This window comes from Thamnophis sirtalis, unplaced genomic scaffold (assembly GCF_051295495.1).
Source record: "Thamnophis sirtalis isolate CommonGarterSnake01/CBP01778 unplaced genomic scaffold, rThaSir2_p1.2 scaffold_4, whole genome shotgun sequence".
NCBI lineage: Eukaryota > Metazoa > Chordata > Lepidosauria > Squamata > Natricidae > Thamnophis > Thamnophis sirtalis.
The window spans coordinates 142,139,315-142,165,585 of record NW_028261384.1 but is presented as its reverse complement, the minus strand read 5'-3'; the positions used below and the strand labels follow the sequence as shown (position 1 = coordinate 142,165,585).

General features: G+C 50.4%; 2 protein-coding genes across 2 annotated transcripts; one reads left to right on the top strand and one right to left on the bottom strand.

Moving 5' to 3' along the window:
- Window positions 1–1,608: 1,608 nt before the first annotated feature.
- On the top strand, window positions 1,609–7,020 carry LOC148046935 (thialysine N-epsilon-acetyltransferase-like). Its single transcript, XM_087714306.1, has 6 exons — window positions 1,609–1,700; window positions 2,667–2,721; window positions 3,881–3,967; window positions 4,834–4,935; window positions 5,110–5,150; window positions 6,601–7,020. Exons 1-6 carry the CDS (start codon window positions 1,638–1,640, stop codon window positions 6,775–6,777), a joined length of 525 nt encoding a protein of 174 aa, XP_087570432.1. The 5' UTR covers window positions 1,609–1,637; the 3' UTR covers window positions 6,778–7,020.
- A 956-nt stretch (window positions 7,021–7,976) lies between these two features.
- CHRNB1 (cholinergic receptor nicotinic beta 1 subunit) lies at window positions 7,977–25,843 on the bottom strand. The gene is made up of 11 exons (XM_087714305.1): window positions 25,509–25,843; window positions 25,167–25,306; window positions 23,160–23,204; window positions 21,955–22,064; window positions 20,637–20,745; window positions 19,927–20,074; window positions 18,037–18,228; window positions 14,189–14,412; window positions 11,965–12,131; window positions 10,063–10,210; window positions 7,977–8,638 (listed from the first exon to the last, which is right to left on the bottom strand). Exons 1-11 carry the CDS (start codon window positions 25,561–25,563, stop codon window positions 8,498–8,500), a joined length of 1,479 nt encoding a protein of 492 aa, XP_087570431.1. The 5' UTR covers window positions 25,564–25,843; the 3' UTR covers window positions 7,977–8,497.
- Between the last annotated feature and the right edge of the window lie 428 nt (window positions 25,844–26,271).

Genomic DNA, 26,271 nt, shown 5'->3' with positions numbered 1-26,271 from the left:
TGGCCTCGGTGGAGCCTCCACTTTCAGGAGCAGTCTACCTCTACGTCCGCTGATGGGGAGTGGGAGGAGTGTGTGTGTGTGTTTGGGGGGTGTCTTTTCTCACCTGTGTCTCACCTGGAGGGTTCTGGGACTCCAGAGACGGGATGTTTGTAGCCCCGGGAACTGTTTTTAAAAAAGAAAAAATAATTCCTTCCAAAACTCCGAAGAGATGCCCTGGGGGGTCTTTGCAGCTTTTATAAATTGAATTTTGAGAACGCAGAGTGGTTGGCTGAGATTGGGGGAGCTGTAGAAATGAAAAAGAAGGAAGAAAGAAGGCAGGAAGGAAGGAAAAAAAGAGAAAGAAGGAAGGGAGGGGGAAGGAAGGAAGGAAAAGGAAGGAAGAGAAAGGAAAAGAAGGAAGGGCCACAGGAAGGAAGGAAGAAAAGATAGGGGGGGAAAAGGAGGGGAAAGAAGGAAGAAAAAGAAAAAGAAAGAAAGGGACAGGAAGGAAGGAAGGAAGGAAGGAAGGGACAGAAGAAGGAAGAAAAGAAATAAAGGAAAGAAAGGAGGGAGGGGGAGGAGAGGAAAGAAAAGGAAGAGAGAGAAAGAGGAAGGAAAGAAGAGCCAGAAGAAGGAAGGAAGAGAAGATAGGAAAACAGAAAGAAGGGAGAGGGAAGGAAAGAAGGAAGAGAAAGAAAAAAAAAGAAAGGGACAGGAAGGAAGGAAGAGGGAGGAAGGGACAGAAGAAGGAAGAAAGGAAAGAGGAGGGAGAGGGGAGGAAAGAAAAGGAAGGAAGAGAAAGGAAAGGGACAGAGGAATTAAGGAAGACAAGAAAGAAAGGAAAAAAGGAGGGAGGGAAGGAAAGAAAAAGGAAGAGAAGAAAGAAAGGAAAAAAGGAGGGAGGGAAGAAAAGAAAAAGAAGGAAGAGAAGAAAAAAAGGAAAGAAAGAAGGAGGCAGGGGGAGGGAAGGAAAGAAAAGGAAGGAAGAAGAAGGGAAGGAAGGGACAGAAGAAGGAAGAAAAGGAAGAAAGGAAAGAAAGGAGGGAGTGGAAGGGCTGGAAAGAAAAGGAAGGAAGAGAAGGGGAAGTGACAGAGGAAGAAAGGAAGAGAAGAAAGAAAGGAAAAAAGGAGGGAAGGAAAGAAAAAGAAGAGAAGAAAAAAAGGAAAGAAAGAAGGAGGCAGGGGGAGGGAAGGAAAGAAAAGAAAGGGAAGGGAGGGACAGAGGAAGGAAGAGAAGAAAGAAAGGAAAGAGGAAGGGAGGAAGGAAGCAAGGAAAAGAAGGAAGAGAAAGGAAAGAAAAAGAAAGACCGAGCTAACACAACCTATAACTTCATTTATTTTCATGTTTTAAAGCCCCCCCTTCTTCATTGCTTTCTTTTTAAATTTAAAATTATTTTAATTTTTTAACCAATATTTTTATTTTTTTCTAAATCTAATTTTAATTTCCTCTTCTCTCTCTCTCTCTCTGCCCTTCCCCTTCCCTCCATCCGTGGTTGGGCTCTTGCCAAGTGGGTCAAGCTATGGGGGGAGGAGGAGGAGGAGAAGGAGGAACTGGAACTCCCCCTCGTCCCCCCCTCCTTCTCCCGCCCTTAAAGCAGCCCCAGCTGAGCCCCAGAGGCCGGCCCAGAGACGGCAGAGGAGCAGAGGAGCTGGGAACCATGAGCTTTGTGGTCCGCCCATGCGCTCCCCGGGATCTGAAGGACATCATGCGCCTAATCAAGGTGAGGGTCATGCGCTGAGCCGCAGGGGCTGCGGGAGAACAAATACAGGTAGTAAATGGATAGGAAGTAGATAGGTAGACGGAATAGCAGAGTTGGAAGGGACCTTGGAGGTCATCTAGTCCGACCCTACGCCACTCCAGACCAATGCCTGTCCAATCTCTTCTTTAAAACCTCCTGTTTTGGAGCACCCACAGATTCTGGTGGGAAGCAGTTCCACAGGTTAATTGTCCTCACTGTCAGGAAATTCCTCCTTTCTTCTAGGTTGCTCCTCTCCTTGATTAGCTTCCACACAGTCCTCGCCTTACGACCAAAACCGGGTCTAGAATCCCCACGGCTAAGCGAGATGGTTGTTCACACACACACACACACACACACACACACACACACGTTTCACACTCCTATGTTGGCTCCGGTTGTAAAACGTCCTTAGAGACATCGCAAACGGCCGTTAAGCGAATCCAGCTTCCTCGTTGACTTTGCTTGTTGGCTGGGGAGGCCGTCCCCTCACGGACGCTGCAGCCGTCATCAATACGAGTCGCGTGGCCGCGGGTTCGAATTTCGATTGGGCGGGAGGGGGAACCGTGCGTCCGTTCGTAAGTTTGAGGACTGATCCAGGGGTGGGTTCCTCCCGGTTCGTACCGGTTCGCACGAACCGGATCGTCGGTGAACCCGGAAATAATTAACTTCCGGGAACGCCGGTACCGGTCCTGGCCCCTGATCGTAAGTCAGGGTGTCCCCCCCCTTGAACTTCGAATGGTCGCTAAACAAACGGTCGTAAGTTGAGGACTGCCTGCATTCTCGACCAGTTCACTTATTGCAATTGGGGGGGGTCAAATCAGGCCTCAGAAGAGCAAAAAATGCCCCTTCTGTGTTTCTTTCTTGTAGCCACTCAACAAGTACTCTGAGATGCGACAGCCGTCATAAGTCCGGGACATTTCCCTCCCCCCCCCTTTCTTCTCTCCACAGGACATTGCTGTCATTTATAACGTCCCTCTGGAGAGCCTCTCTACCAACGTCCAAGGTACGGGATAGGAAGGTCCAACGTCCAAGTAACGGGATAGGGAGGACAAGGGGTTTTCTGAGCACGTGCGAAAGGCACTTTTACATGGGGACTTCGACTCCGTGAATTCTGGGAGTCGAAGTCCACAACTCTTAAAGGGGCCACGTTTTGAGACCCCCCACCTTCCTTTGGTCCATGTACTCAACTAACTAGGTTTCCACCACAGGGCAGTTGGGGGGGAAAAAACCCTGTGCTGTAAACTAACCATGGTTTGTACTAACCAGGTTGAGAGCCCTGGATGCCAATTTTCACAGCTTCGATTTTAATCCGTCGCTTCATTGTTCAATTTACAGCTTCCATTTAATCCATCGTTCATCTTTTTAAATTATATATATATATATGTGTGTGTGTGTGTGTGTGTGTTTTATTTTTTATTTGTGCTGATAAATAAAAAAATCTAATATATTATTAGATTTATTATATTATTATCTAATATCTAATATAAAAAAACATATATCTATCTATCTATCTATCTATATCTATATCTATATCTATATCTATATCTATATCTATATCTATATCTATATCTATATCTATATCTATATCTATATCTATATCTATATCTATATCTATATCTATATCTATATCTCTATCTATCTATCTATCTATCTATCTATCTATCTATCTATCTATCTATCTATCTATCTATCATGCAACAGTGAGAGGGGAGCATATAACTTAATCAGTCCACCAATCAATCAATCATTCAATCAATCAATCAATCAATCAATACTTGTTCATATCCACCTCTGGAGTGTGTGGATGTGTGTATGGCCGCCTTGTTTTGAATTTTAATTTTGCTCCAAAGATTGAAATCCAAAATCCGAAAGAAAAATAATAATATTGATCAAAGACAAAACGAGAGAAGAAGGTTAAAAAAAAAAGGGGGGAATTGAAAGAACATTAAAGAAACGTGGATTAAACAGACAGAAAAAAATGGGGAAACCCCCTCTGATCCCAAAGACAGCACAAGGTGATGCCGAAAGGCCAGGAGGAGAGGAAGGGGGCAAACAGATTCCCCCCAAATCTGTACCCCCTTTTTTTCCAGCCCCCAAAAGTCAGGCTTCCCTCCCCCCCCCCAAAAAAAGAGTATTCCCCCCCTCCTTTTCTCCCCCTCTAGAACTGGAAAAAGCCGGATTTGGCCCTCGTCCGAAATTTGAGTGTTTCGTGGCTGAGATCCCTCCGGAGCGGAGGAGCCGGCAGGAAGGTTTGCAAACACCAATGGAGACCCCTCTCTTTTGGGGGGCTGGGGGGGGGGCTGACAGGGCCCGAGGAAGGGGGAGCCCTGCCTGTGGGGAAGGGGAAAAAGAGGGGGGTGGGAACATGGCTGTCTGACTCAGATGCACCCTTGGCCCTCTTCTTTCCTTCCTTCCTTCCTTCCTTCCTTCCTTTCCTCCCTCCTTCCCTCCCTCCTTCCCAACTTTCCACTACATTTCTTTCTCTCTTTTTCCTTCCTTCCTACCTCTCTGCCTCACTTCCTTCCCTCCCTCTCTCTTCCCTCCCTTCCATTTTCCTTTCTTCCCTCCCTGTGCCTTTCTTTCTTTCTTTCTTTCTTTCTTTCTTTCTCTTTCTTTCTTATTTTTCTTTTTTCTCGCTTTCTCTTTCTTCCATCATTCTTTTCCTTTCTTTCTTTCATCTTTTCCTTCTTTCCTTTTCCTTCTTTCCCTCCCTCCCTCTTTCCTTCCTCTTTCTTTCTTTCTTTTCTTTTTTCTCGCTTTCTCTCTTTTCCATCATTCTTTTCCTTTCTTTCTTTTCCTTCTTTCCTTTTCCTTCTTTCCCTCCCTCCCTCTTTCCTTCACTTTTCTTTCTTTCTTTCTTTTCTTTTTTCTCGCTTTCTCTTTCTTCCATCATTCTTTTCCTTCCATCCTTTTCTCTATTCCTTCCTTTTCCTTCCCTCCTTCCCTATTTCCTTCCCTTTTCTTTCTTTCTTTCTTTCTTTCTTTTTCTTTCTTTCTTTCTTTTTCTTTCTTTCTTTTTCTTTCTTTCTTTTTCTTTCTTTCTTTTTCTTTCTTTTTTTCTTGCCTTCCTTCTTCCCTCTCCCCACTCCCTCTCTCTTTCCTTTCCCCTCTCCAGGTCCCCGCCTGGCTGGATACGTCCTCTCCACCTACACCTACAGCAGCTGGAAAGGGAGGAATCTCTACATGGACAATTTATACGTCATGCCGGAGTTCAGAGGTGAGACGGCAAAAGTGCCCCCAGCCCCCCCCCTCCCCGGACAGGTGGGATCCCCTTCCCCAGTCAGCACCCCCACCCCCACCCCATCATCCTGGTTTCCCAAGGGAGCCGCAGGGGGGGCTGCGTTCCCACAGCCGACTCCTTCCTGGCTTCACCCCCCTCTCTCCCTTCCAGGGATGCGGATTGGACACTCCCTGGTGAAGGAGGCAGCCAAGGTGAGACCCTCAGCCCGGCCCCACCTGGGGGGTCTTTGGCTGATTGGGGCCCTCCCTGTGTTACCTTTGCAAATAACTCAAGGTGGGCGACAGAGCCAGCCACCTCCCTCCTCCCCCTCCCCCCACAACGACGACCCTGTGAGGTGGCCTGGGCTGAGAGGGAAGGAGCAAGGCAGACACCCAGCCAGCTTTGGCCCCGAAGGCAGGACTTGAACTCACCGCCCCCTGGTGATTGGGCCAAAGTCACCCAGCTGGTTTTCATGCCTAAGGCGGGACTAGAACTCCCAGGCTCCTGGCGGTTGGACCAAAGTCACCCAGCTGGTTTTCATGCCTAAGGCGGGACTAGAACTCCCAGTCCCCTGGTGATTGGGCCAAAGTCACCCAGCTGGTTTTCATGCCTAAGGCGGGACTAGAACTCCCAGTCTCCTGGTGATTGGACCAAAGTCACCCAGCTGGTTTTCATGCCTAAGGCGGGACTAGAACTCCCAGTCCCCTGGTGATTGGGCCAAAGTCACCCAGCTGGTTTTCATGCCTAAGGCGGGACTAGAACTCCCAGTCTCCTGGTGATTGGACCAAAGTCACTCAGCTGGTTTTCATGCCTAAAGCAGAACTAGAACTCCCAGTCTCCTGGTGATTGACATGCAATCACCCAGCTGGTTTTCATGCCTAAAATGGGACTAGAACTCCCATTCTCCTGGTGATTGGCCCAAAGACACCTAATTGGCATTCATGACTAAGGCGGAACTGGAACTCCCAGTCTCCTGGTGATTGGCCCAAAGTCACCCAGCCAGCCTCAATGCCTAAAGCAGAACTGGAACTCCCAGTCTCCTGGTGATTGGCCCAAAGTCACCTAATTGGCATTCATGACTAAGGCGGAACTAGAATTCCCAGTCTCCTGGTGATTGGCCCAAAGTCACCCAGCCAGCCTCAATGCCTAAAGCAGAACTAGAACTCCCATTCTCCTGGTGATTGGCCCAAAGACACCCAACTGGCTTTTATGCCTAAAGCAGAACTAGAACTCCCAGTCTGGTTTTTATGTCTAAAATGGGGACTAGAACTCCCATTCTCCTGGTGATTGGCCCAAAGACACCTAATTGGCATTCATGACTAAGGCGGAACTGGAACTCCCAGTCTCCTGGTGATTGGCCCAAAGTCACCCAGCCAGCCTCAATGCCTAAAGCAGAACTAGAACTCCCAGTCTCCTGGTGATTGGCCCAAAGTCACCCAGCCAGCCTCAATGCCTAAAGCAGAACTAGAACTCCCAATCTCCCAATTTCTAGCCCTAGATCCAAATTTGCCCATCGAAGGCAGACGTCGCCTCTCAAGACGTCCCCCGGGGTCTCCTCCGTCCCAGTCCAGATGGGGGCAAAAGCCACGTTGGGTGGGTGGGTGGGTAGGGGTGGGGGCGCTGACCCTTTGCAAACTGCTTGCCCCCCTCCCCATATTCCAGGCTGCCTGGCAAGAGGGCTGCTCCGAGCTCCGCATGCACGCTTCCTACCTCAAGCCCGAAAACACCGCTTTCCTGTTGCGGCGCGGGGGCGAGAACCTCACCCTCCAAGATGGCTGGCGTCTGTTTCGGTTTTACGGCGACCGCCTTGCCCAAATGGCGGATCGGAGCCAAGTCTAACCCTCAAAGTGGGGAGGGGGGGCGTGAGGGAAGGGACACGGCTTTAATGGATTGAGCCCCCCACCCCAGTCCCCCACACGGACTAGGCTGCTGTCACTCCGGGTCTGAAGAGAGAGAGTGTCCCTGAGCACGTCCCGAGTGCCCCGAGCGCTTGGGAAGGGGAGGATGGGAGGCGGCCGGGAAGCATGGATGCTGGGACCTTTTTTTATTTTTAGGACCTCCACGAGGGACGGAAGGTCCATTAAAAAAACAATAATAAGCTTTTGCAGAAGTTTTGACCTGGCCTTTATTCTAGTTAGCCTCACAAATTTGGCACCCGCCTCTTCTTTTTTAATATTTAACCGGATTCTCGGTGTGACTTCGAACCTCGGTCCTTCAGGGGCATTTGCCCCCCCGATTCTGGCGTCCCCTCTCCTTTGCCCCCTGAACACCCCCCTCCCCACAATTTTGGGGTGCCGTTCACCCAAGGAGGGGGCGAAACGGAGGTGCGGGGGGAGCAGCTGTTGGGATGCAAACCGCTGAGTCTTTGGAGGCCAAAAATCCGGATTTTCCACCCAATCTCTCCTTCTGGGCTACGGGAAACCTTCGAAGACCCTCCCCAAATCCTTATTCACCCCCCCTCCCCGATTCTGACCCCCTTCTGAACGGCAAACTCTTGACCAATTATGAGAAAACGGAAGAGACAGTCGACAAATGGGAAGGAATTGGGTTCGTTGCGGCTTCTACAGCTAGTCCTCAACTTACAACAGTTCTTTTAGTGGCCGTTCAAAGGGACACAAAAGAGGGACTTACAAGGGACTGTTTTTCACACTTACAACCGTCGCAGACACCCCGTGATCAAGCTTTGTAGGCTTGGCAACTGGCATGTACTTCGTGCCTGTTGCGGGATCCCGGGGTGACACGATCCCGTTTTGCGACCATTCCGACAAGCAACGTCGACGGGCGGAGGCCGGATTCGCTTAAGAACCGTGCCACTCCCTTATCAACTGCAGGGATTCGCTTAACAACGGCGGCAAGAAAAGTCGTAGAACGGGCGCAAAACTCAACTCGAGCCAAGGTCTCGCTTAGCCAGATCGATTTGGGGCGTGTGGTCGCACGTAGAGGACTATGAATCTGCCTCTGGAGAAAACACCGTTGAGTCCCCAATGGATGGATTCGCACTCTACACTTTAATCCCATTAAATGAGGAAAAGTAGCACAAAATAAAATAAAACGAGGGTTTAATTTTCGGAAAGGAAAAGCTGAACCGGTTAGATCCTGTTTGGCTGTCGAGTGGTGCAAAGGATGATGGGAACTGTAGTCTCGCCCTTCTGGAACGCCCAAGACTGGGAGGGGGGCTCTTAAGGGGAGACCCGGAGGAAATTTGGGGTGACAGTAATCCTAATTACGTCCCTCCGCAATCGTCTTCTAACCCAAATTCTCCAGGATTCCTTCTTCCAACCCCAAACTCTGTTGTGAAAAGTAGCTAGACTTTGGGGGGAGGGGGGGTAACCCTTTCCTGGGGGGTGGGCGGGCAGGGTTTTTGAACCCGTCTTGGACTCCAACTCCTATGGGCCTCAGCCCCCTTCCGGTGGGGAGAAGAAACGGGCGTTCCAGTCCAAGGACCACCAGGTTGGAGAAGATGGAGATGGTTGAAGGCATCTCCACCAGCTTCTGGATGGCCCTTCTCTGGCTGGCCTGGCCGGGAGGAAGGGTCCGCCTTCCCGGTGGGAGGGTCTCCTCAGGGGAAGGGCTTCTCGGGGGGCAGGTGGAGGCTGGCGTCCAGGAAGATGGTGAGGGTGCCAATGGTGGTGAAGACGATGAAGATCCAGAAGAAGAGACGATCCACCACGAAGGCCACGTATTCCCAGTCCTCCTTCAGCTGGAGAGAGAGGAGAGACGCCCGTGGATGGGGGTGGGAGGGAGGGAGGGGCTTGGGAAGCCCCCCTCCGCCACTCGTGAGACCCTGAGGGAGGGAGGAGCCTGGCCTGGCGCCATTGTCCCCATGCGCTGTCCAACGTGGGGGCCTTCCTGTTGTAGGGTCTGCCTTATCTACACACTTCAGAAGACCAAGTCCTGTCAAGCCACCACTTGGTCTTTTGGAGGGGTGGGGGGTGGGCAAGCGGCCTTGGGGGTCCAGTGGGGGTCAAGGGTGGCCGCCAACATGTGGCCAAAGTCCACCCCGTCCATGAAAAGGGTGAGGGTGGTGGACATCATGAGCTTTGGGAGCCACAGAAGACCCTCCCTCCCTCCCTCTTTCTTTCATTTTCCTTCCTTCCTTCTCCCTCCCATCTCCTCCTTCTCTTCCTTCTATTTTTCCTCCTTCCTTCCTTCTCTCTCCCTCCTTTTTATTTTCCCTCCTTCTCCCTTCCTTTTATTTTTCCTTCCTTCTTTCCTTTCCCTCTCCTTCCTTCCCTTTCCCATCCCCTCCCTTCCTTCCCCATTTCCTCCTTCTCCTCCTTCTATTTTTCCTTCTTTCTTCCCTTCCTTCCTTCCTTCCTTCTCCCTCCCATCTCATCCTTCTCTTCCTTCTATTTTCCTTCCTTCCTTCCTTCCTTCCTTCCTTCCTTCTCTCTCCCTCCTTTTTATTTTCCCTCCTTCTCCCTTTTATTTTTCCTTCCTTCTTTCCTTTCCCTCTCCTTCCTTCCCTCTCTCATCCCCTCCCTTCCTTCCCCATTTCCTCCTTCTCTTCCTTCTATTTTTCCTTCTTTCTTCCCTTCCTTCCTTCCTTCCTTCCTTCTCCCTCCCATCTCCTCCTTCTCTTCCCTCTATTTTTCCTCCTTCCTTCCTTCTTTCCTTCCTTCCTTCCTTCTCCCTCCCATCTCCTCCTTCTCTTCCTTCTATTTTTCCTTCTTTCTTCCCTTCCTTCCTTCTCCCTCCCATCTCCTCCTTCTCTTCCTTCTATTTTTCCTCCTTCCTTCCTTCCTTCTCCCTCCCATCTCCTCCTTCTCTTCCTTCTATTTTTCCTTCTTTCTTCCCTTCCTTCCTTCCTTCCTTCTCCCTCCCATCTCCTCCTTCTCTTCCTTCTATTTTTCCTTCTTTCTTCCCTTCCTTCCTTCCTTCTCCCTCCCATCTCCTCCTTCTCTTCCTTCTATTTTTCCTCCTTCCTTCCTTCCTTCTCCCTCCCTCCTTTTTATTTTCCCTCCTTCCTTCCTTCCTTCTCCCTCCCTCCTTTTTATTTTCCCTCCTTCTCCCTTCCACCTCCCTCCCTCCCTCTCTTCCTTCCTTTTATTTTTCCTTCCTTCTTTCCTTTCCCACTCCTTCCTTCCCTCTCCCCTCCCCTCCCTCCCTCCCTCCCCCACTGACCGCGTCGTAGTCTTCCTGCTCCTGGAGCTGCTGGGCCATGTAGAGGACGCCGTCCATGGCCGCCTGGAGGTCCGGCGGGAGGGCCAGGCAGGTGCTGGGACCATCGATGAACCTCCGCAGGTCGGTGGAGAAGGCCTCCAGCTGGAACCTTCCGAGGGAGGAGAGGGGGCAGCGCTGCTCACGGACCCCCCCGGGCCCCCCTCCCTCTCCCTCTCTCTCCTTTCCTCCCTCCTTCTCTCTTTCCTTTCCCCCTCCCTCCCTCTCTTTTTGTTTTTCCCTCCCTCCCTACTTTCTTCCCTTCCTGATTCTCTCGCTCCCTCCTTTATCCTATCCCTCCTTATTTCCTTTTCTCTCTCACCTTTCCTCCCTCTTCCCTCCCTCCTTTCTCTCCTTTCCTCCCTCTCTTCCTCTCTCCCTCTCCCTCCCTCTCTCCCTCCCTTCTTCCCTATCTCCCTCCTTCTCTGCTCCCTCCCCTCCCTCTCCCCCACCTTTCTCCTTCCCTCCCCTATTCCTCCCTCCTTCCCTGCTCCCTTCCCTCCCTTTCTCTCCCTCCCTTGTCTCTCTCCATTCCTTCCCCCTCCCTTCTTCCTCTCTCTCCTTCCCTCCTTCACTTTCTCCCTCTATTTTCCTTCTTCTTCTCCTTTCCTCCCTCCCTCTCTATTTCCTTTCCGCCATCCTTCCTCCCTCACTTCCTCCCTCCTTCTGTTTGTCCCTCCCTCCCTACTTTCTTCATTCCTCCCTGATTTTCTCCCTCCCTCCCTATTTCCTTTCCTTCCTCCCTCTCTCTCTCCTTTCCTCCCTCTTCCCTCCCTCCTCTCTCTCCTTTGATCCCTCTCTTCCTTTCCTCCTTTCCTTTCTCTCTCTCTCCCTCCTTTGCTTTTTCCTTCCCTCTCTTCCTCTCCCTCGCTCTCCTTTTCCCTCCCTCTCCTTCTCTGGTCCCTCCCCTCCCCCCACTTCTCTCCTTCCCTCCTCTCTCCTTCCATATCCATCCTCCTTCCCTGCTCCCTTCCCTCCATCTCCCCTCTCTCCTTCCCTCCTTTTCTTTCCCCTCCCACTCTTCCTCTTTCCCTCCCTCCTTCCTTCCCTGCTCCCTTCCCTCCCTCCCTCCCTATTTCCTTTCCTTCCTTCCTCTCTCTCTCCTTTCCTCCCTCTTCCCTCCCTCCCTCCTTTCTCTCCTCTCCCTCTTTCTTTCCTCCTTTCCTTTTACTCTCTCTCTCTCCCTCCTTTGCTTTTTCCTTCCCTCTCTTCCTCTCCCTCTCTCCTTTCCCCTCCCTCTCCTTCTCTGGTCCCTCCCCTCCCCTCCCCCCACTTCTCTCCTTCCCTCCTCTCTCCTTCCATATCCATCCTCCTTCCCTGCTCCCTTCCCTCCATCTCCCCTCTCTCCTTTCCTCCTTTTCTTTCACCTCCCACTCTTCCTCCTTCCCTCCCTCCTTCCTTCCCTGCTCCCTTCCCTCCCTCCCTCCCTATTTCCTTCCTTCCTCTCTCTCTCCTTTCCTCCCTCTTCCCTCCCTCCCTCCTTTCTCTCCTCTCCCTCTTTCTTTCCTCCTTTCCTTTTACTCTCTCTCTCTCCCTCCTTTGCTTTTTCCTTCCCTCTCTTCCTCTCCCTCTCTCTCCTTTCCCCTCCCTCTCCTTCTCTGGTCCCTCCCCTCCCCTCCCCCCACTTCTCTCCTTCCCTCCTCTCTCCTTCCATATCCATCCTCCTTACCTGCTCCCTTCCCTCCATCTCCCCTCTCTCCTTCCCTCCTTTTCTTTCCCCTCCCACTCTTCCTCTTTCCCTCCCTCCTTCCTTCCCTGCTCCCTTCCCTCCCTCCCCACCTCTCTCCTTCCCTTTCGGCTCTTCCTCCTTCCCTCCCTCCCTCTGGATTCCTTTCCTGCCTGAAGCCCCCCCACCCCGCTTCCTACCTGTTGGGCTTGGAGAGGTTGCAGTTGGGGGTCCGGATGAAATACTCATTGGCGAAGCACCTGCTCTTCACGGCGGCCTCCGTGGGGGGCGGAGGGGGGCGCTGGAGGGGCGGCTCCGGCTTCGGGCGCTGCAGGCACAGGTACCGGGGGAGCCTGTGGAGGAAGACCTGGGGGAGAAGGGGGGGGTCCTCCCTTGGGTCTCCTCCTCTTAGGAAGCCCACTCCCCCCCCCCCCCGACAAACAGCACAAAAGGAAGAAAGATTCATCTAAAGTAGAAAAAAGAAAAAAGGGGGGGATAAACGGGCTCCTGGCATCGGTCGGGAATGATGTAGGGTCTTCTGCTTGGGTGGGGTTGGACTGGATGACCTCCAAGGTCCCGTCCAACTTTTTTCTTGTGTTCTTCCTTCCTTTTCTTTCTTTCTTTCTTTCTTTCTTTCTTTCTTTTTTCTTTCTTTCTTTCTTTCTTTCTTTCTTTCTTTCTTTCTTTTCTCTCTCTCCCCTTCCTTCCTCTTTCTTTCTTTCTTTCTTTCTTTCTTTCTTTCTATCTCTCTCCCCCTTCCTTCCTCTGTTCCTTCTTCCTCTTTCTTTCTTTCTTTCTTTCTTTCTTTCTCTTCTCTTCTCTCTCTCTCTCCCTTCCTTCCTCTGTTCCTTTCTTCCTCTTTCTTCTTTCTTTCTTTCTTTCTTTCTTTCTTTCTTTCTTTCTTTCTCTTCTCTCTCTCTCTCCCTTCCTTCCTCTGTTCCTTTCTTCCTCTTTCTTTCTTTCTTTTTCTTTCTTTCTTTCTTTCTTCCTTTCTTTTCTTTTCTTACTCTCTCCCACAACCTTTCTTTCTTTCTTTCTTTCTTTCTTTCTTTCTTTCTTTCTTTCTTTCTTTCTCTTTTCTCTATCTCTCTCCCCCTTCCTTCCTCTGTTCCTTCCTTCCTTCCTTAATTCCTTCCTTCCTTCCTTCTTTCTTCCTTCTTTCTTTCTTTTCTTACTCTCTCCCACAACCTTCCTTCCTTCCTTCCTTCCTTCCTCTTTCTTTCTTTTTTCTGTCTTTCCCTTCTCTCTCTCTCCCTTCCTTCCTCTCTTGCTTTCTTCCTCTTTCTTTCTTTCTTTCTTTCTTTCTTTCTTTCTTTCTTTCTTTCTTTCTTTTCCTTTCTTTTCTTACTCTCTCCCACAACCTACCTACCTTTCTTTCTTTCTTTCTTTCTTTCTCTTTTCTCTATGTCTCTCCCCCTTCCTTCCTCTGTTCCTTCCTTCCTTAATTCCTTCCTTTCTTCCTTTCTTCTTTCTTTCTTTTTCTTTCTTCTTTCTTTCTTTCTTTTCTTACTCTCTCCCACAACCTTCCTTCCTTCCTCTTTCTTTCTTATTTCTTTCTTTCCCTTCTCTCTCTCTCTCCCTTCCTTCCTCTCTTGCTTTCTTCCTCTTTCTTTCTTCTTTCTTTCTTTCTGTCTTTCTTCCTTCCTTTTCTTTTCTTACTCTCTCCCACAACCTACCTTTCTTTCTTTCTTTCTTTCTTTCTTTCTCTTTTCTCTATCTCTCTGCCCCTTCCTTCCTCTGTTCCTTCCTTCCTTAATTCCTTCCTTCCTTCCTTCCTTTCTTCTTTCTTTCTTCTTTCTTTCTTTCTTTCTTTCTTTCTTTCTTTCTTTTCTTACTCTCTCCTACAACCTTCCTTCCTTCCTTCCTTCCTTCCTTCCTCTTTCTTTCTTTTTTCTTTCTTTCCCTTCTCTCTCTCTCTCTCTCCCTTCCTTCCTCTGTTGCTTTCTTCCTCTTTCTTTCTTTCTTTCTTTCTTTCTTTCTTTCTTTCTTTCTTTCTTTCTTTCTTTCTTTCTTTTTGTGCTAGGAAACAGGGCTACAAGGGAGAGGGGTTTGTGGAGGAGGAAGAGGAAAAGGGGAAGGGGCTGTAGGGTCCTTGGTGCTCCCTGAGCTTGGTGTTTTTTCTTCCAGACGTTTCCTGACCCAACTAGGGAACATCATCAGTGCTGGAAAGGAGGGGAGTTTGCAAGAAGGAGGAAGAGGTCCACCGTGGGGGTGGTCTCTGAGCTGCGTATTTCCTTGTGGACATTTCCTCATCCATCCAAGTGACGTCATCCATGCTCAAGGAGGTTCCCCCAGTGATCCTTGTCCCACTGATGAGATTCCCCAGCTGGGTCATGAAAGGCCTCCAGGTCAAGGGCCTGGCTCAGGGCCGCCCCCCCACCCCCCCAGGGACCCCGCAGGAGGAGCCCCGCTGCCCCGCTTTACCTGCCTGACCCAGAAGGGCATCTTGTAGGAATTGGGGGAGCGGTGGTGGATGTTGAGGACCACCACGCTGAAGATGACGGAGAAGGTCACCAGGATCATGGTGAACATCAGGTACTTGATGATGATGGGCACCGCCAAGGACGTCTCCGGGACCTTTTTGGCCAACAGCAGCAGGAAGACGGTGAGGGTGAGGAGCGCGAAAATGGAGAGGGTCATCTTCTCGCCTGGAGCAAGGAGAAGGAGAGGTCAGGCGGGGGCTCAAGGACCCTCTCAGCGGCTTTCGATACCATCGACCATGGTATCCTTCTGCGACGACTGCGGGAGGTGGGAGTGGGAGGCACTGTTTTGCGGTGGTTCTCCTCCTACCTCTCGGACAGGTCGCAGTCGGTGTTAGTGGGGGGGCAGAGGTCGTCCCTGAGGCCCCTAACATGTGGAGTACCTCAGGGTTCGGTCCTATCCCCCCTACTATTTAACATATACATGAAACCGCTGGGCGAGATCATTCGGAGGCACGGGATAAAATACCATCAATATGCGGACGATACACAATTGTATCTGTCCGCCCCGTGCCAACTCAATGAAGCGGTGGACGTGATGAACCGGGGTCTGGAGGCCGTTAAGGACTGGATGAGTGCTAACAAACTGGTGCTCAACCCGGATAAGACCGAGTGGCTGTTGTGTTTCCCCCCCAATAATTTGGCTAATACACCAACGCTTAGGCTGGGGGGTCAAATTCTACACCCCTCAGATAGGGTCCGCAACTTAGGAGTCCTCCTGGATCCACAGCTGACTTTTGATCACCAGCTGTCAGCTGTGACCAGGGGGGCATTTGCCCAGGTTCGCCTGGTCCGCCAGTTGCGGCCCTACCTAGATCGGGGGGCCCTCACAACAGTCACTCGAGCCCTTGTGATCTCTAGACTGGAATACTGCAATGGGCTCTACATGGGGTTGCCCCTGAAGTGCATCCGGCGACTACAGCTAGTCCAAAATGCAGCCGCGCGAGTGATAGTGGGCGCACCTCGGTTCGCCCACGTTACACCTGTCCTCCGCGAGCTGCACTGGCTGCCTGTTGGTCTCCGGGTGCGCTTCAGGATACTGATGACCATCTTTAAAGCACTCCATGGTAGTGGATCTGGGTACTTGAGAGACCGCCTTCTGCCGATTACCTCCCTAAATCGACCAATTAGATCTCACAGACTGGGCCTCCTCCGAATTCCATCTGCCAGTCAATACCGACTGGCGACCACGCGGAGGAGAGCCTTTTCTGTTGCTGCTCCGACCCTATGGAACGAGCTCCCCATGGAGATCCGCACCCTCACCACTATCCAGACCTTCCGCGCAGCCCTCAAGATCTGGCTCTCCCAGCAGGCCTGGGGATAGGTTCCTAATTACCCGCCCGAGTGTTTGACTGTTGAATGAAAGTTGGGTTTTTATTACTTTTCTGTTGTTCACATATTGTTTTGTTTTGACCTTGCACCTCCCCTTCCTTGTCGTTGTAAGCCGCCCTGAGTCCCCTCAGGGAAAAGGGCGGCATATAAATCCCAATAAATACCTAAATACCTAAATACCCCCCCCCCAACCCAGGGAGAGGGGGCTCAACCTGGACCATCCACAACAGAAGGCGGTTCAGGCGGGGGGGGGGGAAATAAATACGGTTTGCCCTGAAGCAGTGGTGAAATTCACAGTCTCTTTACTACCGTGGTTCCGTGGGCGTGGCTTGGTGGGCGTGGCTTGGTGGGCGGGGAAGGGGACTGCAAAATCCCCCATTCCCTCCCGATCAGCTGGGACTCGGGAGGCAGAGAATCGGTGGGGGCGCGGCCAGCCAGAGGCGGCATTTATCGGTTTCTCCGAACTACTCAAAATTTCCGTTACCGGTTTCTCCAGAATCGGTCAGAACCGGCTGAATTTCACCCTTGCGCTGAAGCCCCCCATGAAGGAGAACCAGTTTCAAACGGCAGGGGCCCCCTTATGAAGGGAGAAGGGAATGGGATGGAAAGGAAAGGAGAAGGGAGGAGAAGAGAGGAATAGAAAGCCAGAAGAGTGGAATGGAGAATAGAATAGAATAAGAAATAGTAGAATAGGATAGAATATAAATTAGAATAGAACAGAGTAGAATAAGGAATGGAATAAGGAATAGGAAGAGAATAGACTAGAAATACAACAGAGTAAGCAATAGAATAGAATAGAATAAGGGACTAGAATAAGAAATAGTAGAATAGGATAGAATATAAATTAGAATAGAATAAGTAGAATAGAATAAGGAATAGAATAAGGAATAGGAATAGGAATAGGAATAGAAAAAGGGAATAGAAAAAGGAATAGAAATAGAATAGAATAAGGAATGAATAGAATAAGGAATAGAATAGAATAAGGGACTAGAATAAGAAATAGGATAGAATATAAATTAGAATAGAATAGAGTAGAGTAGAATAGAATAAGGAATAGAATAAGGAATAGGAATAGAATAGAAATAGAAATAAAAATAGAAAGAATAGAATAAGGGACTAGAACAGAATAAGGAATAGAAATAGAAATAATAGAAATAGAAATAATAGAAATAGAAATAGAAATAGAAATAGAATAGAATAGGGGACTAGAATAAGAAATAGTAGAATAGGATAGAATATAAATTAGAATAGAATAGAGTAGAGTAGAATAAGGAATAGAATAAGGAATAGAATAAGGAATAGGAAGAGAATAGACTAGAAATAGAATAGAATAGAATAGAATAAGGGAATAGAACAGAATAAGGAATAGCAATAGAATAAGAAATAATAGTATAGGATAGAATATAAATTAGAATAGAATAGAATAGAATAAAGTAGAGTAGAATAGAATAAGGAATAGGAATAGGAATAGGAATAGGAATAGGAATAGGAATAGGAATAGAATAGAAATAAAAATAGAAAGAATAGAATAAGGGACTAGAACAGAATAAGGAATAGAAATAGAAATAGAAAAGAATAGAATAGAATAGAATAAGGGACTAGAATAAGAAATAGTAGAATAGGATAGAATATAAATTAGAATAGAATAAAGTAAAGTAGAGTAGAATAAGGAATAGGAGTAGAATAGAAATAGAATAGAATGAATAATAAAATATAGGAATAGGAAGGGAAGAGAAGAGAAAATGGAATGGAATAGAAGTGCAAAATGCAGAATACAGAACATATATAGAATATGGAATGCTCCATCTCTTCCTTCTTTCCTTCTTATTCACCCCCCCCTTTAAAAGGACTCGCTCAATGAAGGGCCCTGGGGAGGAGACCCCCAGGGAGAATAAGAAGCTGGGGAGGAATTAGAGGGACTTTGTAAAAATGGGACGGAGCACATTTTGCTGTCTCAAATAGTCTATCTCCCCCCCACCCCGCCCCAAACACCATTTCCCACTGCTGGGACCTCCACGGCCTCACCACTGTCGCGGAGGACCTTCCCAGCTGTAGAAAGCGGAGGTTTGGGGTGGGGGGGTTTAGGGTACCCGGTGGAAAAGATCTCGTGCCATTTCAAGCGAACGAGCTCAAAGGGAAGACGTCCCCCCTGCTACCGAACGGGACAACTCTCCGGGGCCATCTTGCTGCGGCCAACTCACGGTAGCCAAACTCGCCATGCGAGAACTCGCCGTAGGACAATTCAACAATCCGATGTAGTTATTTACAACAACGTTTTTAACTGCCGTCGTCCGCATCTCATCTTGTCCTTCCGTTCTTTCATGATTCCATGTCACCGTTTCTTCGATTATCAGCGTTGTTCTTGTCCCAGGCCGAGTTCAGCCGTGGCGAGTCGTCCTAGACCGACACGCACCCCCACCGCCCCCGTGGTCCGCCACGAAAGAACCCAACGCGGCTCACCAGCATCCGGCGGGAGGTAAAAGACGAAGATGGCCAGGATGGTGATCAAGATACAAGGGATGATGACGTTGATGAGGTAGAAGAGCGGTTTACGGCGGATTATGAGGTAAAAAGTGATGTCCTCGTAGAGCGGGTCCGACGAGAGAGTGTTCTTGCGGGACGGTTTGTGCTGAAACTCCCACTGCCCGTTGTCTGGGGAAAGAAAGAAGGATAAACTTCTGACACCATCCCCCCACCCACACTTGCCTCTCCTCCAGTGGGGCCAGGATGTTCCCACTCGGGTCAAGAAACCCCCTTGTTGTTTGAGCAGAGTGAGGGAGATCCCAGAAAGATGGAGTTGGGAAACGTCGGGGAGTTCCAGAGAGGACAGGACGGTGTGCATGAAAGGGGGGATTTTGTGGAGAAATTCTGGGTTCAGTTGACCTGGGATAGAAGGCCATGGTGAGGAAAGTGGGGGGGGGGCGCATTTGGCTAGAGTCGGATCTCAGAATACTACAGCAGGCTTGGGAGGGGTGCACCTCGTTGGTGAATGTGATTTATGACCCAGACTGAGGAGAGGGAGGAAACGGGGGCAAAGTCCAGCCATAACTAAAATGAGGTCAGATCTGACTGTAATGGAGTATCGCTGAAATGGTGTTCCTGATAAACGACTGGATTTCTTTTGAAACTTGGCTCGAGGCTCATGAATTAAATAGGGCACTTTTCAGAAACCTGACAGTCCTCCTGCTTCAGATCCCTTTGAGGATGGCTTAAGACAGAGTTCCTAAAACTTTCCGGGTTGGGGGGGCCCAGAGCTGGGGGGAGCGAGAGAAGAGGGGATGGTTTTGTGGGAGAAGCAAGTGCATGTCCCTGTGAATGCATTAGCATCAACATTTGCTGTGACACTCGCGTGAGTGGGGCCACGAGCACATGTAACGGCACATACATTGGTCACCCCCTCACGCCGCCCAGTGGTGATTAGCCTGATAGTCGGCTGCGGACCTCAGGCTGGGGACCCCTGGTTTAAGAGACAATATGGACATTGATTTGAGTCCAGGATATCTAAACAGTCAAGATGGCAGCCGCAATTGTGCAATCGAAATTTGTCCTTTTTTAAAAAATGGGCTTCGCAGAGCTGGAGAAAATTCCAGCTTCTTGGACAACAAAGATGACAAATATTGGCGTGGGTAGCACCACACAAGACAAAAATCACAAAACTCCATCTCACTTATTTTGGGCTTATGTCGCGCGGGGGAATTTGCTGGAAAAAGCCCTTACAGTGGTACCTTAGTGCTCAACCGTTTTGAAATTCATCGAGTTTGGTACTCGACACATTTTGATGCGAACATTTCGGTACTCGTCGTTTGTTTAGTACTCAACACAAAAGTTAGAACTCGTCGGCGTCGGATGCCTTATTCGCTACACTATTCCTGACGGGGAAATGTGTTTGTTAGTCCTGGCTCTCGTCACACCTCCCGGAATCAATTACGCGCTGAGTACCGAAGTATCACCCGCTGTCTGTTGGGAAGAGTAAGCGGTAAAAGGAAATCGCCGCATCAAAGAACACGGGAGCTGGACCCTGTGAAAACGGACACTGGCCAGAACATAGAACAACTCAAGAAAAGCAGTGCACGATGTGGTGAGACTCAGGGAAGAGAATCATCAGGAATCGGACGCAACTGAACGGATAACGTCGTTGTCGTCATCGCAGGAGACATTATTAAAAAAAGGAAGATGAAGCAACATTGCATGAATGGCGTACAGAAGGTGGGGGTTCCCCACGAAATCGTTCCTTGATTAATTGAACGAAGCTGGCGCGAGAGGTTCGCGCGACATTGGTTTTGACCACGTCCTGGGGTTCGCACAGCAAACGAGCAGATGTCGCCTCCATGGTGGGCGACTTTTCCTCACCGATAAATGTGTTTTCGTATATCAGGATCTCCTTCACCTCCTGCCCTTTCTCGTCGACGGGGTGCAAGAGGGTGATCTCGGAGGCGTCGTACGTGTACGAGCGGAAGACCATCGTGCAGTTTTGCCAGTCAAACGGGAAATAAGTCACCTGCAACGGCACAAAAAAACACAAGCAGGAGAACTGAGGGAGGCCCCGCCGCTTCGGCGTAGGCCGGAAACTGCATCCTCCTTTATATAGCAGTCCTCGACTTACGACCACGATTGGGGGCGCAATATCCATTGCTAAACAATGAGGTCGTTAAGAACCGTGGTTAGAATGCAATACAGGCAGTCCTCGATTTACAACCATCCATTTAGTGACTGAAGTTGCAACAGCGCTAAAAAAAGTGACTTATGACCATTTTTCACCCGTTATAGCGTCGCGTGAATAAAATTCAGACATTTGACAACGGGCCTGTATTTCTGACGGTTGCGTGATCGCCTTTTGCGACCTCCTGACAAGCAACGGGGAAGGTGGATTTGCTTAACAATCGGGGTGTCTATCTTAACAACAGCAGCGATCCACTTAACGATGGTGGCAAGGAAGGTCATTAAATGGGGCAAAACTCACAGGATCTGTCTCGCTCAGCAATGGAAATTTTGGGCTCAAATAGGCTGAACTACAAAGCCCATCGTGCGGAGGGAGCCGAGGGCTGGGAGCGGAGTCGAACCTGGATCCCGCAGCTGCTCCGATACAGGGCTGGGGGCTGCCACTGGACCCTCCCGTTGTGGTGCAGGAGGACGTCCACGCTGAGGGCGATTGTGAAGACGCCATCGTTGCTGCGCGGGGAAAAAAGAGACGAGAGAGACGCCGTGGATGGCGGACGAGAAACGGGAAACCGGCTCTGCCTTCAACGGGAAAAGGAGACACTCCAAACCGTCAACCGACCGGAGGACGGCAGCCGGTTGAAGGCTGAGGTTTAGCCCTTACGGGGATAGGGGAACGCCCCCTCCCTCCCGAAGTGGGGAGCTCAAGATGGAAGGAAATCTAATTAATTTAATTCAACCTGTCCTCTCCTTTCTTTTCTCCCTTCCTTAATTCCTTCCTTCCGTTTCTCATCCCCTTCTTTCCTCCCTCCCTTCCTTATTTCTTATTTCTATCCTTCCTTTTCTCATCTTCCTTCCTTCTTTCCTCCCTCCCTCCCTTTTTATTTCTTTTTTCTATTCTTCCTTTTCTCATCTTCCTTCCTTCTTTCCTCCCTCCCTTCCTTATTTCTTTTTTCTATCCTTCCTCTTTTCATCTTCCTTCCTTTTCTCATCTCCTTCTTTCCTCCCTCCCTCCCTTCCTTATTTCTTTTTTCTATCCTTCCTTTTCTCATCTTCCTTCCTTCTTTCCTCCCTCCCTGCCTTTTTATTTCTTTTTTCTATTCTTCCTTTTCTCATCTTCCTTCCTTCTTTCCTCCCTCCCTTTCTTTTCTTTTTTCTATCCTTCCTCTTTTCATCTTCCTTCCTTTTCTCATCTCCTTCTTTCCTCCCTCCCTCCCTCCCTTCCTTATTTCTTTTTTCTATCCTTCCTTTTCTCATCTTTCTTCCTTCCTTCCTCCCTCCCTCCCTCCCTCCGTTGGACTAGATGACCTCCAAGCTCCCTTCCAACTCTATTCTGATTGAGGGGCCAAAGAAGAAGGGGGTCAGGCTATCCTCCAAAAACCCCGAGGGCAGGGCAAGAAGCCACGGATGGAAACTAATCAGGGAGAGAAGCAACGTGGAATTAAGGAGAAATTCCCCAAAAGTGAGGACAGTTAACCAGTGGAACAGCTTGCCACCAGAAGTTATAAATGGTCCAACGCTGGACGATTTTAAGGACAACCATATCTCTTAAATGGTTCAAGGTCGCCTGCTTGAGCCGGGAGTTGGACTAGATGACCTCCAAGGTCCCCGCCAGCCCTATTCTGATGGATTGGGAGGCTCCTGTCACCTCCAACACCCCATCCCACCCCAACAGCTATTGACAAGGCCAGCAACAAGGTCCTAGTCCTCACGAAGGCTCACTTGTTCATGAGAACGATATCCGGGAGCCACACTTCGTCTGCACTGATTCGGATGGACGTGATTCCCTCAAATTCGTCTGGATTCCAGGTGAGCCGATAGTCGATCCACTCCTGGGAGGGGAAGGGAAGTCGGGCGAGGAAGAGGATGGAAGAATTAAGCGGGGAAAAAGAGAAAAAAAATTAGAAACCAGCCAGCGGGTTCATGAATTATAAGTTTATAAGCTATCAGCAGTCCTCGACTTACAGCGGACTGTTTAGTGACAAAGTCCTTCAAAGTCCACGAGGAAACCAGATTCCCTTAACGACCGTGTGACTGACTTAACAACGGCAACGGTTCCCTTGGCAACGGTCCGCAAGAAAGGTCGCAAAATAGGGCCAAGCTCACTTAAGGACCAACTCACTTAGCAACAGGAACGTCAGTGTCAGGTTTCCCGAAAGATGCCCTAATTGATTCATGAGTCTCGAGCCAAGTTTCAAAGCGAAGCTAGCCGTTTACTAGGAGCCCCGTTTTGACGGGACCTTTTTGCAGTCAGATCTGAGCTTCGTTTGAATTATGGCTGGACTTGACCCCTCCCCTCAGTCTGTGTCATGAATCACATTCCCCAATGAGGGGCACCCCTCCCAAGGCTGCTGCGGTAACCTGAGATCCGAATCTAGGCAAAAGTACGTATGGAATGAGCTCCCCCCCCTTTCCCTCACCATGGCAACTTTAGGAGTTGAGGGTTGGGCTCAATTGTGGTCGTAAGTCTGGGTCTAGCTATCTACGGCACAGCGTCAGATTTCAGAAAAGAGGTACTGAGGAGTGGATTTTCTTTGCAAGTTCAAATTTCTCTGGATGGATTCAATATTTGGCAACCCAGATGGGACCCTGTCAATGCAGTCAGCTGCCCGGAAGCATTTCTGCATTTCATGGCTGTTATAGGCAACATCCCTCTTACTAGGGGCCCAAGCCCCCCTATACAATCTCTACACAGGTGTCCTCGAAAGCCCCCCCTCTCTCTTCCTCCCCCCCTCCTGAAATAGCTGCTCTCTCTCTTCTACTCCAGCTTCGAATTTCTCTGCCGATTGTTCGCCCTCTGCAAACGAGAAAGTTTGAGAAGACCACTCCCGCTTTTCTAACGCAGAGGCCGAGGGGTCCACAGAGGGCAAAAAAGTCAAGATGGCAGTCTGTGTTTTTTGTGTGTGTGTTTTTTTTAAAAAACTCACCTGGTCCATGTAAACCTTTGTGGTCAGCTCTTCATCCTTTTCGTTCTGAAAAGAAGACATGGGCATCCGTGTGCTTTCCGGAGCCTCCATATCGCTGGGACTTTCAACACTCCAGGAAAAAAAAAAGGGGGGGGGAACACCCACCCAGGAAGAGCCAGTGACTGAGGGAGGGGCTGCCTGCCCCCCTCTGTGGTGGATGAGTTCATGCCAAGTTGGACCTCAAGCCTTCGCTTTCACCCCAGCGCTGAACAGGGGGGGTTGACTAGATGACCTCGGGGACCCCCTCCTCCCTAACCCAAAGTTACCCAGCTGGCTTTCAGGCCTAAGACAGGACTAGAACTCATGGACACCTGGTGATTGGCCCAAAGTCACCCAGCTGTATTTCATGCCTAAGGCGGGACTATAACTCACCGACACCTGGTGATTGGCCCAAAGTCACCCAGCTGTATTTCATGCCTAAGGCGGGACTATAACTCACCGACACCTGGTGATTGGCCCAAAGTCACCCAGCTGTATTTCATGCCTAAGGCGGGACTAGAACTCACCCACACCTGGTGATTGGCCCAAAGTTACCCAGCTGTCTTTCAGGCCTAAAGTGGGACTAGAACTCACCTACACCTGGTGATTGGCCCAAAGTTACCCAGCTGTATTTCATGCCTAAGGCGGGACTAGAACTCACCCACACCTGGTGATTGGCCCAAAGTTACCCAGCTGTCTTTCAGGCCTAAAGTGGGACTAGAACTCACCTACACCTGGTGATTGGCCCAAAGTTACCCAGCTGTATTTCATGCCTAAGGCGGGACTAGAACTCACCTACACCTGGTGATTGGCCCAAAGTCACCCAGCTACTTTCATGCCTAAAGTGGGACTAGAACTCACCGACACCTGATGATTGGCCCAAAATCACCCAGCTACTTTCATGCCTAAAGTGGGACTAGAACTCACCGACACCTGGTGATTGGCCCAAAGTTACCCAGCTGTATTTCATGCCTAAGGCGGGACTAGAACTCACCTACACCTGGTGATTGGCCCAAAGTCACCCCGCTGTCTTTCATGCCTAAGGCGGGACTAGAACTCAGCGACACCTGTTGGTTGGCCCAAAATCACCCAGCTACTTTCATGCCTAAGGTGGGACTAGAACTCACTGACACCTGGTGATTGGCCCAAAGTCACCCCGCTGTCTTTCATGCCTAAGGCGGGACTAGAACTCACCGACACCTAGTGATTGGCCCGAAGTCACCCAGCTGTCTTTCAGGCCTAAGGCGGGACTATAACTCACCGACACCTGGTGATTGGCCCAAAGTCACCCAGCTACTTTCATGCCTAAGGCGGGACTAAAATTTACCGACACCTGGTGATTGGTCCAAAGTCTCCTTCCTGTTTGGAAGTAGAGCTCAGCCCTTCCCCTGCTCTGTCCCATCCCCAGAGACCAGGGGACAATGGTCTTCTTCCTGCCCTCCAGTCCCCCCACCGCCCCAATTCCCACCAGGCGCCAGGAGGCACCAGCGCCTGGCAGGACCAGCAGGGGACAATGAGCTATTCATAGCTGCCTTCTCAGCTGTCGCCGCTTCCGTGGCCTCTCGCACACCCAGGAACAAGCGTGCAAAACTCACTGCCCTTTGCAGATTTGGGGGGGGGGGGATTTGGCCCATAACTTGTACCCCAAGGGCGGGCAAAGAGCCTGTCTGGGCCCAAGAGACCTCTCCCCCTCGACCTCAGGAGGGTGACCGGCGGCACTCCACTTCCCATTCTCCCCAGCCGCTCGCTCCCCATCGGAGGCTTTTGGACGCCAGAGTCATGGCGTAGGACTTGGGAAAGGGGGCTGGACTAGAAGACCTCCAAGGTCCCTTCCAACTCTCACGACTCTGAATCCTGCGTTCCCCCAGCCAAAGGGAAGGAAGACGGGGAGGGGGGGGGCTTGCTGTGGGCAAAAACCGGGGCTTCCCTTCCCCTCCCTCCCTCCCAGGGCGCCCCCCCCTCCCGTCCCGCTTAGCGACCGGGACTTACTAAGCTGATCAGCTGCGAGAGGGACATCCCCACCCGCACGGGGACCTTCTGCCCGAGTCGGCGGATGGGAAGCACGTCGACGTGGTAACCCACGAAGAGGCTGTCTCTCAGGCGACCCTCGACTTCGGAAGACCCCGCGGCTGGAGAGGGGAGAGAGGAGAGGGGGTGGGGGGGAAGGAAGAGGGGAGGTGGGGAGGGGGGCTGCTACTTCTAGCCCTGCAAGCGCCCTTCAAGCGCCCTGCAAGCGCCCTGCAAGGGGAGGGGGCGCATCTCGCCTTGCACACCTTAGGGGAAAGCCGGGTTTAAGTAAGTGGGTGGGGGGGCGACCCCCCCAAGCCCTACCTGAGACCACCAGGATCCAGAGCAGCTCCCCCAAGAAGACCACCCATGCGGGCATGGCGTCCCCTCCCCGGTCTGGGATCCAGCAGAACGCGCTTTCCCGGCCGCGCTTCGCCCCCCGACCCCAAATGCTGGGGGAGGGTCCGATCGAGTTCCCCGGGAGGGGAGAAGGGGGATTACTCAGCTGCTGAAGGCATTTCCGCCCGGCCAGCTGTCCCGGGAAGGGCAGCCAAAAACGGACGGAGCCTCTCCGGTTGCAAGCTCCGGGGTGGGGAGGGGGCGAGGAGGGGCCAGGCGGGCGTCCGGGGGCGGAGAGACCCTCCCTCCGAGCTCACCAAAACCCGAGAAGGAAGGCTCTCCCCCACCCCCCAGGGAAACGGGGGACTGATTGAGACCCACCGGAGGGTCCCAACCGCCAGACAATTGGCACCGCTGCTCTCCCCCTCCCCAGCTAAACCCTGCATAGGATAGGATAGGGCAGGATAGGATAGGATAAAAATAGTAGAATAGAATAGAATAAGGAATAAGAATAGAATAGAATAAAGTAGAATTCAGAATTAGAATATGAATAGGATAAGAGATAGGATAGGTGAGAATAGAATAGAATAGAATAAGATAGAATTCAGAAATAGAATAGAATAGAATAGAATAGAATATGAGTTAGGATAGGATAGGATAGAACAGAATGAAATAGAAATAGAATAGAATAGAGAATTAAAATAAAAAATAGAATAGAATAGAGAATTAGAATAAAGAATAGAATAGA

Excerpts from the sequence above, each read along its gene's own strand:
- CHRNB1 (XM_087714305.1), bottom strand. The coding sequence starts at position 25,563 with ATGCCCGCATGGGTGGTCTTCTTGGGGGAGCTGCTCTGGATCCTGGTG. Across the intron at positions 20,746-21,954 it reads GATATCGTTCTCATGAACAA|CAACGATGGCGTCTTCACAA; the intron begins GTGAGCCTTCGT and ends TTCCCCGCGCAG. Across the intron at positions 18,229-19,926 it reads ATACGAAAACACATTTATCG|ACAACGGGCAGTGGGAGTTT; the intron begins GTGAGGAAAAGT and ends TTCTTTCCCCAG.
- LOC148046935 (XM_087714306.1), top strand. The coding sequence starts at position 1,638 with ATGAGCTTTGTGGTCCGCCCATGCGCTCCCCGGGATCTGAAGGACATC. Across the intron at positions 1,701-2,666 it reads ACATCATGCGCCTAATCAAG|GACATTGCTGTCATTTATAA; the intron begins GTGAGGGTCATG and ends TTCTCTCCACAG. Across the intron at positions 2,722-3,880 it reads CCTCTCTACCAACGTCCAAG|AACTGGAAAAAGCCGGATTT; the intron begins GTACGGGATAGG and ends CTCCCCCTCTAG.